This window comes from Nerophis lumbriciformis, linkage group LG37 (genome assembly GCF_033978685.3).
Source record: "Nerophis lumbriciformis linkage group LG37, RoL_Nlum_v2.1, whole genome shotgun sequence".
Lineage (NCBI taxonomy): Eukaryota > Metazoa > Chordata > Actinopteri > Syngnathiformes > Syngnathidae > Nerophis > Nerophis lumbriciformis.
The window spans coordinates 14,355,001-14,367,500 of NC_084584.2; the positions used below are offsets into that span (position 1 = coordinate 14,355,001).

The 12,500-nt window shown below is 39.5% G+C and overlaps 1 protein-coding gene across 2 annotated transcripts in view; it reads left to right on the forward strand.

Annotated features, from left to right (window-relative positions):
• Positions 1 to 12,500, forward strand: part of LOC133577500 (Na(+)/H(+) exchanger beta-like) — a 49,170-nt gene that overhangs the window by 32,252 nt on the left and 4,418 nt on the right. For both annotated transcript variants that reach the window (XM_061931393.2, XM_061931392.1), the window contains exons 8-10: positions 1 to 26; positions 3,377 to 3,485; positions 8,305 to 8,406. The exon at positions 1 to 26 is cut by the window's left edge and continues 133 nt beyond it. In XM_061931393.2, the coding sequence (XP_061787377.1) occupies positions 1 to 26; positions 3,377 to 3,485; positions 8,305 to 8,406 (237 nt within the window). The remainder of the gene's footprint in view (positions 27 to 3,376; positions 3,486 to 8,304; positions 8,407 to 12,500) is intronic.

Here is a 12,500-nt window from a genome sequence, read left to right on the forward strand (position 1 = left end):
GCCTTCAGGCCGCCTTTGATTGTGGCGTAAGTGTCAGGGCGGGGCAGTCGTTCTCAAATAAGTGGATTTTGTCCAGAATATGAGTGTTTTGACAGTGGGACGGTTGAAATGGGTTGAAAAATGTCAAAGGAGTAGTCGAACTTAAGGGTGGAAATAGGTTACCAAAAACAGGAATTCCTGGAAATTTGTTGAATGTGGAAAATGGTATTTGAATGTCCAGGATGAGTTGAATGTGTTGAAGGGGGAATGGGTTGAAGAATGTGGAAATTGGGCAACTTGGAAAAATGTCCCATTCATTTCAATGGGAGCTTCCTGGAAATTTGGGAATTTTGATGATTAAGAGCATGAATGTCCTGAATGAGCTGAATTGGTTGGTGTTGGAATTGTTTAAATCGGTCAAGAAATATTGAATTAGCAACAGTTTTTAATTGAGGAATTCCTGGAATTTCGGGAAAACGAGGAATGTTTCTAGTTCCTTAACCAACTTGGATTTTGTCCTGAATATGAGTGTTTTGATGGTGAAACGGTTGAAATGGGTTGAAAAATGTCAAAGGAGTAGTCGAACTTAAGGGTGGAAATAGGTTAACAAAAAAAACGGGAATTCCTGGAAATTTGTTGAATGTGGAAAAATGGTAGTTTGAATGTCCAGGATGAGTTGAATGTGTTGAAGGGGGAATGGGTTGAAGAATGTGGAAATTGGGCAACTTGGAAAAATGTCCCATTCATTTCAATGGGAGCTTCCTGGAAATTTGGGAACTTTGATGATTAAGAGCATGAATGTCCTGAATGAGCTGAATTGGTTGGTGTTGGAATTGTTTAAATCAGTCAAGAAATATTGAATTAGCAACAGTTTTTAATTGAGGAATTCCTGGAATTTCGGGAAAACCGGGATTTTTGTAGTTCCTTAACCAACTTGGTTTTTGTCCTGAATATGAGGAGTGTTTTGACGGTGTAATGATTGAAATGGGTTGAAAAATGTCAAAGGAGTAGTCGATCTTAAGGGTAGAAATAGGTTATCAAAAAAACAGGAATTCCTGGAAATGTGTTGAGTGTGGAAAAATGGTAGTTTGATTGTCCAGGATGAGTTGAATGTTTTGAAGGAGGAATGATTTGAATGGGTTGAAGAATGTGGGGATTTTGCAACTTGGAAAATGTCCCATTCATTTCAATGGGAACTTCCTGGAAATTTGGGAATTTTGATGATTAGTAGCATGAATGTCCTGAATGAGCTGAATTGGTTGGTGTTGGAATTGTTTAAATCGGTCAAGAAATGTTGAATTAGTAACAGTTTTTAATTGAGAAATTCCTGGAATTTCGGGAAAACAGGGAATTTTTCTAGTTCCTTAACCAACTTGGTTTTTGTCCTGAATATGAGGAGTGTTTTGACGGTGGAACAGTTGAAATGGGTTGAAAAAATGTCAAAGGAGTAGTCGAACTTAAGGGTCGAAATAGGTTACCAAAAAAACGGGAATTCCTGGAAATTTGTTGAATGTGGAAAAATGGTAGTTTGAATGTCCAGGATGAGTTGAAGGTGGAATAGTTTGAATGGGTTGAAGAATGTGGTAGTTGTGCAACTAGGAAAAATGTCCCTTTCATTTCAATGGGAACTTCCTGGAAATTTTGGGAAGTTTGATGATTAAGAGCATGAATGAGCTGAATTGGTTGGTGTTGGAATTGTTTAAATCGGTCAAGAAATATTGAATTAGCAACCGTTTTTAATTGAGGAATTCCTGGAATTTCGGGAAAACCGGGATTTTTGTAGTTCCTTAACCAACTTGGTTTTTGTCCTGAATATGAGTGTTTTGACGGTGGAATGATTGAAATGGGTTGAAAAATGTCAAAGGAGTAGTCGATCTTAAGGGTAGAAATAGGTTATCAAAAAAACGAGAATTCCTGGAAATTTATTGAATGTGGAAAAATGGTAGTTTGAATGTCCAGGATGAGTTCAATGTTTTGAAGGGGAATGATTTGAATGGTTGAAGAATGTGGGAATTGTGCAACTAGGAAAAATGTCCCTTTCATTTCAATGGGAACTTCCTGGAAATGTTGGGAATTTTGATGATTAAGAGCATGAATGAGCTGAATTGGTTGGTGTTGGAATTGTTTAATTGGTCAAGAAATGTTGAATTAGTAACAGTTTTTAATTGCGAAATTTCGGGAAAACCGGGAATTTTTCTAGTTCCTTAACCAACTTGGATTTTGCCCTGAATATGAGGAGTGTTTTGACGGTGAAACGGTTGAAATGGGTTTGAAACATGTCAAAGGAGTGGTCGAACTTAAGGGTGGAAATAGGTTACCAAAAAAATGGGAATTCCTGGAAATTTGTTGAATGTGGAAAATGGTGGTTTGAATGTCCAGGATGAGTTGAATGTGTTGAAGGAGGAATGGGTTGAAGAATGTGGGAATTGTGCTACTTGGAAAAATGTCCCATTCATTTCAATGGGAGCTTCCTGGAAATTTGGGAATTTTGATGATTAAGAGCATGAATGTCCTGAATGAGCTGAATTGGTTGGTGTTGGAATTGTTTAAATCGGTCAAGAAATATTGAATTAGCAACAGTTTTTAATTGAGGAATTCCTGGAATTTCGGGAAAACCAGGAATGTTTCTAGTTCCTTAACCAACTTGGATTTTGTCCTGAATATGAGGAGTGTTTTGACGGTGGAACGGTTGAAATGGGTTGGAAAACTGTCAAAGGAGTAGTCGAACTTAAGGGTGGAAATGGGTTACCAAAAAAACGGGAATTCCTGGAAATTTGTTGAATGTGGAAAAATGGTAGTTTGAATGTCCAGGATGAGTTGAAGGTGGAATAGTTTGAATGGGTTGAAGAATGTGGGAATTGTGCAACTAGGAAAAATGTCCCTTTCATTTTGAATGGGGAAAATGCATTAAAAAAAAGGAATTATGGGAAATCCGGGAATCCTTTAATACGGGTGTCAGGGACAGATGTGGAAAGAGATTTTTTTACAACAAAGTTCTAAAGCTTAGTGATTTCTTAGATTGTAGGTGGGTTTATTTTTTACCCTTTGACGTTAATATGTTGTCAATATTCAGTGTTTTATCGTTCATAGTTAATATTGTAAATCCCACATTCTTTATTTTCATGTACATTTTGGGTGTCTCATTCAGTCCAAAAATTTTAAATTCTGTTTTTTTTTTTACGTTTTAGCATTCAATCAGACATTATTGTGAGGTTTTGTACTAGACACATTTTTTTCCCTCTAAATTTGGGCCCCCCAGTCAAAATATTTGCCCGGGCCTGGGCTATGGTGTGTGTGTGCTGATTTTTTTGGTGCATGGGCGCCCTCTGCTGGACAGGCTGTTATGTCACGCTAAAGCAGACCTCTCTGAAGAGCGCTTTAATGTGTCCAACATCAGGAGCGAGGAACCCAAGGGGCCGTCCAGACGCAGGACAAACATCTCCAGGGGTCGTGAGAAGGAAATACGAAAGATGCTGCAATCCAACATGCAGAAGAACAGACAGAGGGTAAGAAAAACCGTGCCAAAATCGGCGCGCTAATAAAAAACACTCTTTGCGTGTGTCCCTTCTAAAGGAAAATAGTCCTTAGACAAAATAACTTGATATTAGTGTATTTTCTCATTGAATATACCCTATTTTCCGGACTTTATAAGCCGCACCCACTAAATTTTTGCAAATAATCATTAACTTTAGAATTTGATGCCAGCAACACGTGACAAAGAAGTTGGGAAAGGTGGCGATAAATACTGATAAAGTTGAGGAATGCTCATCAAACACTTATTTGGAACATCCCACATGTGTGCAGGCTAATTGGGAACAGGTGGGTGCCATGATTGGGTATAAAAACAGCTTCCCAAAAAATGCTTTCACAAGAAAGGATGGGGCGAGGTACACTCCTTTGTCCACGACTTAGTGAGCAAATAGTCAAACAGTTTAAGAACAACGTTTCTCAAAGTGCAATTGCAAGAAATTTAGGGATTTCAACATCTACGGTCCATAATATCATCAAAAGGTTCAGAGAATCTGGAGAAATCACTCCACGTAAGCGGCATGGCCGGAAACCAACATTGAATGACCGTGACCTTCAATCCCTCAGACGGCACTGTATCAAAAACCGACATAAATCTCTAAAGGATATCACCACATGGGCTCAGAAACACTTCAGAAAACCACTGTCACTAAATACAGTTGGTCGCTACATCTGTAAGTGCAAGCTAAAGCTCTACTATGGAAAGCGAAAGCCATTTATCAACAACATCCAGAAATGCTGCCGGCTTCTCTGGGCCCGAGATCATCTAAGATGGACTCATGCAAAGTGGAAAAGTGTTCTGTGGTCTGACGAGTCCACATTTCAAATTGTTTTTGGAAATTTTCGACATCGTGTCATTCGGACCAAAGGGAAAGCGAACCATCCAGACTGTTATCGACGCAAAGTTGAAAAGCCAGCATCTGTGATGGAATGAGGGTGTATTAGTGCCTAAGACATGGGTAACTTACACATCTGTGAAGGCACCATTAATGCTGAAAGGTACATACAGGTTTTGGAACAACATATGCTGCCATCTAAGCGCCGTCTTTTTCATGGACGCCCCTGCTTATTTCAGCAAGACAATGCCAAGCCACATTCAGCACGTGTTACAACAGCGTGGCTTCGTAAAAAAAGAGTGCGGGTACTTCCCTGGCCCGCCTGCAGTCCAGACCTGTCTTCCATTAAAAATGTGTGGCGCATTATGAAGCGTAAAATACGACAGCGGAGACACCGGACTGTTGAACGACTGAAGCTCTACATAAGACAAGAATGGGAAAGAATTCCACTTTCAAAGCTTCAACAATTAGTTTCCTCAGTTCCCAATCGTTTATTGAGTGTTGTTGAAAGAGAAGGTGATGTAACACAGTGGTGAACATGCCCTTTCCCAACTACTTTGGCACGTGTTGCAGCCGTGAAATTCTAAGTTTATTATTATTTGCAAAAAAAAAAAAAAGTTTATGAGTTTGAACATCAAATATGTTGTCTTTGTAGTGCATTCAATTGAATATGGTTTGAAAAGGATTTGCAAATCATTGTATTCCGTCTATATTTACATCTAACACAATGGAAACAGGGTTTGTATTTATTCATTACATGTTCGACGTCTTGAAGTATGATAATAATCTCTCGTTGTCTCTCAATTACCAATATAAATCAGCACTATAGATCGCGCTCAACAGTTTGCGAATTCTCTTAACGTGCGGAGGTAAATGTGTCGGAACATGAATGAAAGTTTAAAATGGGCAAACACTTTTCAAAGTAAAACATACACGGAGAATGTCTGCAACTTGGGACGGCATAGCAAACGGCGAACAATAAGGAAGACTTTGGTGTTTCTTTCTGCGATCATTATAGATTATTACTACTGTTTGTTACAATGAATGAAAACGTTGCAGTAACGTGACAATGAGCTCTTAGTATGTGCTTCTACTGCCATCTAAAGTCCATTTTCTAAGCATGTGTGCTATAAAATGAGTAAAACATTAATACAGTATTTGCTTTCAATGTTTGTTGAAATGCTGCTATTTCTGAGGTTACAAGGAAGACGTGTGGGGCAGCTTGGCTCGGTTGATAGAACGGCCGTGTCAGCAACTTGAGAGTTCCAGGTTCGATCCCCGCTTCTGCCATTCTAGTTGCTGCTGTTGTGTTCTTGGGCAAGATACTTCACCCACCTGCTCCCAGTGCCACCCACACTGGGTTAAATGTAACTTAGATCAGTGTTTTTCAACCACTAGTGTGCCGTGAGATACAGTCTGGTGTGCCGTGGGAGATTATCTAATTTCACCTATTTGCGTTAAAAATGTTTTTTGCAAACCAGTAAATATAGTCTGCAAATGATGTGTTGTTGTTGAGTGTCGGTGCTGTCTAGAGCTCGGCAGAGTAACCGTGTAATACTCTTCCATATCAGTAGGTGGCAGCCGGTAGCTAATTGCTTTGTAGATGTCGGAAACAGCGGGAGGCAGCATGCAGGTAAAAAGGTATCTAATGCTTAAACCAAAAATAAACAGAGGGTGAGTGCCCCTAAGAAAAGTAATTGAAGCTTAGGGAAGGCTATGCAGAACGAAACTAAAACTGAACTGGCTGCAAAGTAAACAAAAACAGAATGCTGGACGACAGCAAAGACTTACTGTGGAGCAAAGACGGTGTCCACAAAGTACATCCGAACATGACATGACAATCAACAATGTCCCCACAAAGAAGGATAATAAAAACAACTAAAATCTTCTTGATTGCTAAAACAAAGTAGATGCGGGAAATATAGCTCAAAGGAAAACATGAAACTGCTACAGGAAAATACCAAAAAAAAGAGAAAAAGCCATTAAAATAGGAGCGCCAGACAAGAACTAAAACTCTACACACAGGAAAACAGCAATAAACTCCAAATAAGTCAGGGGGTGATGTGACAGGTGGTGACAGTACACCTACTTTGAGACAAGAGCTATATTGATGCATGCTTGGTTATGCTTTAAAGTCGTACCCAACAATTGCAACAACGACTTTTTACTGTCAACTGAGTTTCGTTTTTTAATGATTTCTGCTGGTGGTGTGCCACCGCATTTTTTCAACGCAAAAAAATGTGCCTTGGCTCAAAAAAGGTTGAAAAACACTGACTTAGATAATGGGTTACACTATGTAAAGCGCTTTGAGTCACTAGAGAAAAGAGCTATGTATATATCACTTCACTTAAAACATTTTGTTTTTGCATGACTGAAGGCTCCCGGGGTGTTTTAAATGTTGCATTCTACAAACCCCGTTTCCATATGAGTTGGGAAATTGTGTTAGATGTAAATATAAACGGAATACAATGATTTGCAAATCCTTTTCAACCCATATTCAATTGAATGCACTACAAAATTTAATGTTCAAACTCATAAACTTTTTTTTTTTTTTTGCAAATAATAATTAACTTAGAATTTCATGGCTGCAACACATGCCAAAATAGTTGGGAAAGGGCATGTTCACCACTGTGTTACATGGCCTTTCCTTTTAACAACACTCAGTAAACGTTTGGGAACTGAGGAGACACATTTTTTAAGCTTCTCAGGTGGAATTCTTTCCCATTCTTGCTTGATGTACAGCTTGTGGTATTTTAGGCTTCATAATGCGCCACACATTTTCAATGGGAGACAGGTCTGGACTACAGGCAGGCCAGTTTAGTACCCGCGCTCTTTTACTATGAAGCCACGTTGATGTAACACGTGGCTTGGCATTGTCTTGCTGAAATAAGCAGGGGCGTCCATGGTAACGTTACTTGGATGGCAACATATGTTGCTCCAAAACCTGTATGCACCTTTCAGCATTAATGGCGCCTTCACAGATGTGTAAGTTACCCATGTCTTGGGCACTAATGCACCCCCATTCCATCACAAATGCTGGCTTTTCAACTTTGCACCTATAACAATCCGGATGGTTCTTTTCCTCTTTGGTCCGGAGGACACGACGTCCACAGTTTCCAAAAACAATTTGAAATGTGGACTCGTCAGACCACAGAACACTTTTCCACTTTGTATCAGTCCATCTTAGATGAGCTCAGGCCCAGCGAAGCCGACGGCGTTTCTGGGTGTTGTTGATAAACGGTTTTCGCCTTGCATAGGAGAGTTTTAACTTGCACTTACAGATGAAGCGACCAACTGTAGTTACTGACAGTGGGTTTCTGAAGTGTTCCTGAGCCCATGTGGTGATATCCTTTACACACTGCTGCGCTTGTTGATGCAGTACAGCCTGAGGGATCGAAGGTCACGGGCTTAGCTGCTTACGTGCAGTGATTTCTCCAGATTCTCTGAACCCTTTGATGATATTACGGACCGTAGGTGGTGAAATCCCTAAATTCCTTGCAATAGCTGGTTGAGAAAGGTTTTTCTTAAACTGTTCAACAATTTACTCACGCATTTGTTGACAAAGTGGTGACCCTCACCCCATCCTTGTTTGTGAATGACTGAGCATTTCATGGAATCTACTTTTATACCCAATCATGGCTCCCACCTGTTCCCAATTTGCCTGCTCACCTGTGGGATGTTCCAAATAAGTGTTTGATGAGCATTCCTCAACTTTATCAGTATTTATTGCCCTCAAAATGTCATCAAATTTGCATGTTGTTTTGTTTTATTTAATGACATTTTTTTGAAGCACTTTACTTCATAAGGAATGATGTGATTAGTTATTTTGTTTAAAGACCCTAAGCTCCTTCACGAGGCGACCAATCAGACCGCTGGGGAGTGGCAGGGCAGTGTTGTCAATGCCCCTGATTGCCAAAACGGAGGAACGCTGAACATAGCTTTGACATGTGTGTGTCCTCAGCTTCGCTCCTACAGCAGACACGACCTCATGATCGACCCCTTCGAAGAAGACGACGTGACCGAGGTTCGATTCCGTAAGCAGCGAGTGGAGATGGAGAGGAGGGTGAGTGCCACGCTTTGTTGTTGGTTAAAAAAATAATAATGGAGATAATGTTAATAAGCTTACAATGTTATGCAGAGGTGTACTTATTACAATTTTATAGACCAACTAGAAGAGGCAATTCCTGAAATTGTGTGTGAATGCTCCAATGCTGAATTTGAACTGAAATGCTGACAGAATGTAGTATGAATGTAGAAATGGTTTGAATGTTGAAATAATTTAAACGCTGAAATAGTTTGAATGTTGAAAAGTTTGAATTTCCAGGGAAACCGGAATTTGGTTTGGTCTGAATGTCGGTTGAAAAATTGTGGGAATTGTGCTACTTGGAAAAATGTCCCATTCATTTAAATGGGAACTTCCTAGACATTTTGGAATTTTGATGATTAGTAGCATGAATGTCCTGAATGAGCTGAATCGGTTGGTGTTGGAATTGTTTAAATCGGTCAAGAAATGTTGAATTAGTAACAATTTTTAATTGAGAAATTCCTGGAATTTTGGGAAAACCTTGAATTTTTCTAGTTCCTTAACCAACTTGGTTTTTGTCCTGAATATCAGTGTTTTGACGGTGGAACGGTTGAAATGGGTTGAAAAATGTCGAAGGAGTAGTCGAACTTAAGGGTGGAAATAGGTTACCAAAAAACGGGAATTCCTGGAAATGTGTTGGATGTGGAAAAATAGTAGTTTGAATATCCAGGATGAGTTGAATGTGTTGAAGGGGGAATGGGTTGAAGAATGTGGGAATTGTGCTACTTGGAAAAATGTCCCATTCATTTCAATGGGAACTTCCCGGAAATTTGGGAATTTTGATAATTAGTAGCATGAATGTCCTGAATGAGCTGAATTGGTTGGTGTTGGAATTGTTTAAATCGGTCAATAAATGTTCAATTAGTAACAGTTTTTAATTGAGAAATTCCTGGAATTTTGGGAAAACTGTGAATTTTTCTAGTTCCTTAACCAACTTGGTTTTTGTCCTGAATATGAGGAGTGTTTTGACGGTGGAACGGTTGAAATGGGTTGAAAAATATCTAAGGAGTAGTCGAACTTAAAGGTGGAAATAGGTTACCAAAAAACGGGAACTCCTGGAAATGTGTTGAATGTGGAAAAATAGTAGTTTGAATATCCAGGATGAGTTGAATGTGTTGAAGGGGGAATGGTTTGAATGGGTTGAAGAATGTGGGAATTGTGCAACTTGGAAAAATGTCCCATTATTTCAATGGGAACTTCCTGGAAATTTGGGAATTTTGATAATTAGTAGCATGAATGTCCTGAATGAGCTGAATTGGTTGGTGTTGGAATTGTTTAAATCGGTCAACAAATGTTGAATTAGTAACAGTTTTTAAGTGAGAAATTCCTGGAATTTCGGGAAAACCTTGAATTTTTCTAGTTCCTTAACCAACTTGGTTTTTGTCCTGAATATGAGTGTTTTGACGGTGGAACGGTTGAAATGGGTTGAAAAATGTCAAAGGAGTAGTCGAACTTAAGGGTGGAAATAGGTTAGCAAAAAACGGGAATTCCTGGAAATGTGTTGAATGTGGAAAAATAGTAGTTTGAATATCCAGGATGAGTTGAATGTGTTGAAAGGGGAATGGGTTAAAGAATGTGGGAATTGTGCAACTTGACGGTGGAGCGGTTGAAATGGGTTGAAAAATGTCAAAGGAGTAGTCGAACTTAAGGGTGGAAATAGGTTACCAAAAAACGGGAATTCCTGGAAATGTGTTGAATATGGAAAAATAGTAGTTTCAATATCCAGGATGAGTTGAATGTGTTGAAGGGGGAATGGTTTGAATGGGTTGAAGAATGTGGGAATTGTGCAACTTGGAAAAATGTCCCATTCATTTCAATGTGAACTTCCCGGAAATTTGGGAATTTTGATGATTAGTAGCATGAATGTCCTGAATGAGCTGAATTGGTTGGTGTTGGAATTGTTTAAATTGGTCAAGAAATGTTGAATTAGTAACAGTTTTTAATTGAGAAATTCCTGGAATTTCGGGAAAAACAGGGAATTTTTCTAGTTCCTTAACCAACTTGGTTTTTGTCCAGAATATGAGTGTTTTGACGGTGGAACGGTTGAAATGGGTTGAAAAATGTCAAAGGAGTAGTCGAACTTAAGGGTGGAAATAGGTTACCAAAAAAACGGGAATTCCTGGAAATGTGTTGAATGTGGAAAAATAGCAGTTTGAATATCCAGGATGAGTTGAATGTGTTGAAGGGGGAATGGGTTAAAGAATGTGGGAATTGTGCAACTTGGAAAAATGTCCCATTCATTTCAATGGGAACTTCTCGGAAATTTGGGAATTTTGATGATTAGTAGCATGAACGTCCTGAATGAGCTGAATTGGTTGGTGTTGGAATTGTTTAAATCGGTCAAGAAATGTTGAATTAGTAACAGTTTTTAATTGAGAAATTCCTGGAATTTTGGGAAAACCGTGAATTTTTCTTGTTCCTTAACCAACTTTGGTTTTTGTCCTGAATATGAGGAGTGTTTTGACGGTGGAACGGTTGAAATGGGTTGAAAAATGTCAGAGGAGTAGTCGAACTTAAGGGTGGAAATAGGTTACCAAAAAACGGGAATTCCTGGAAATGTGTTGGATGTGGAAAAATAGTAGTTTGAATATCCAGGATGAGTTGAATGTGTTGAAGGGGGAATGGGTTGAAGAATGTGGGAATTGTGCAACTTGGAAAAATGTCCCATTCATTTCAATGGGAACTTCTCGGAAATTTGGGAATTTTGATGATTAGTAGCATGAATGTCCTGAATGAGCTGAATTGGTTGGTGTTGGAATTGTTTAAATCGGTCAAGAAATGTTGAATTAGTAACAGTTTGTAATTGAGAAATTCCTGGAATTTTGGGAAAACCAGGAATTTTTCTAGTTCCTTAACCAACTTTGGTTTTTGTCCTGAATATGAGGAGTGTTTTGACGGTGGAACGGTTGAAATGGGTTGAAAAATGTCAAAAGGGTAGTCGAACTTAAGGGTGGAAATAGGTTAGCAAAAAAACTGATCTCCAAGTTAACCCTGATTGAAACGTGGGTGGTTGATGAGCCTTTTGTGTGCTTGTTGTTTGCTATATCTCTCTAAGGCCATTCAGGAACGCGGCTGTCTGCGGTTTTATGTGAAATGTACAGTACAGGCTAAAAGTTTGGACTCACCTTCTCATTTCAATGCCTTTTCTTTATTTTCATGACTATTTACTTTGTTGATTGTCACTGAAGGCATCAAAACTATGAATGAACACATGTGAAGTTATGTACTTCACAAAAAAAAGTTTGAAATAACTGAAAACGTGTTTTATAATCTAGTTCAGGGGTCGGCAACCCGCGGTTCCGGAGCCGAATGCGGCTCTTTGATCACTCTGATGCGGCTCAGCTGCATACTTGCCGGCCCCCCCGATTTTCCCGGGAGACTTCCGGATTTCAGTGCCTCTCGCAGAAAACTACCGGGATTAATATTCTCCGATTTTCACCCTTACATTAATAATAAGGGTGTGCCATGATGGTACAGCATTTAGCGCCCTCTACAATCTGTATGAACAGCGTGCCAGCCAAGCCTCTTGTTATTTGCAGCTTCTGCTTGCACACGTAAGTGACAGCAAAGAATACTTGGCCAACAGCCACACAGGTTACACTGATGGTGGCCATATAAAACAACTTTAACACTCTTACTAATAATGCGCCACACTTTGAACCAAAACCAAACAAGAATGACAAACACATTTCGGGAGAACATCTGCACCGTAACACAACATAAACACAACAGAACAAATACCCAGAATCCCATGCAGCCCTGACTCTTCCGGGCTACATTATACACCCCTGCTACCACCAAACCCAGCCCCCACCCCAACCCTGCTCCCTCACACATGTTCTAGTTTCTTCAAAATAGCCACCCTTTGCTCTGATTACTGCTTTGCACACTCTTGGCATTCTCTCGATGAGCTTCAAGCACACATGTGAAGTGAAAACCACTTTTAGGTGACTACCTCTTGAAGCTCATACAATGTAAATAGATAGATAGATAGATAGATAGATAGATAGATAGATAGTACTTTGATTCCTTCAGGAGAGTTCCCTCAGGAAAATTAAAATTCCAGCAGCAGT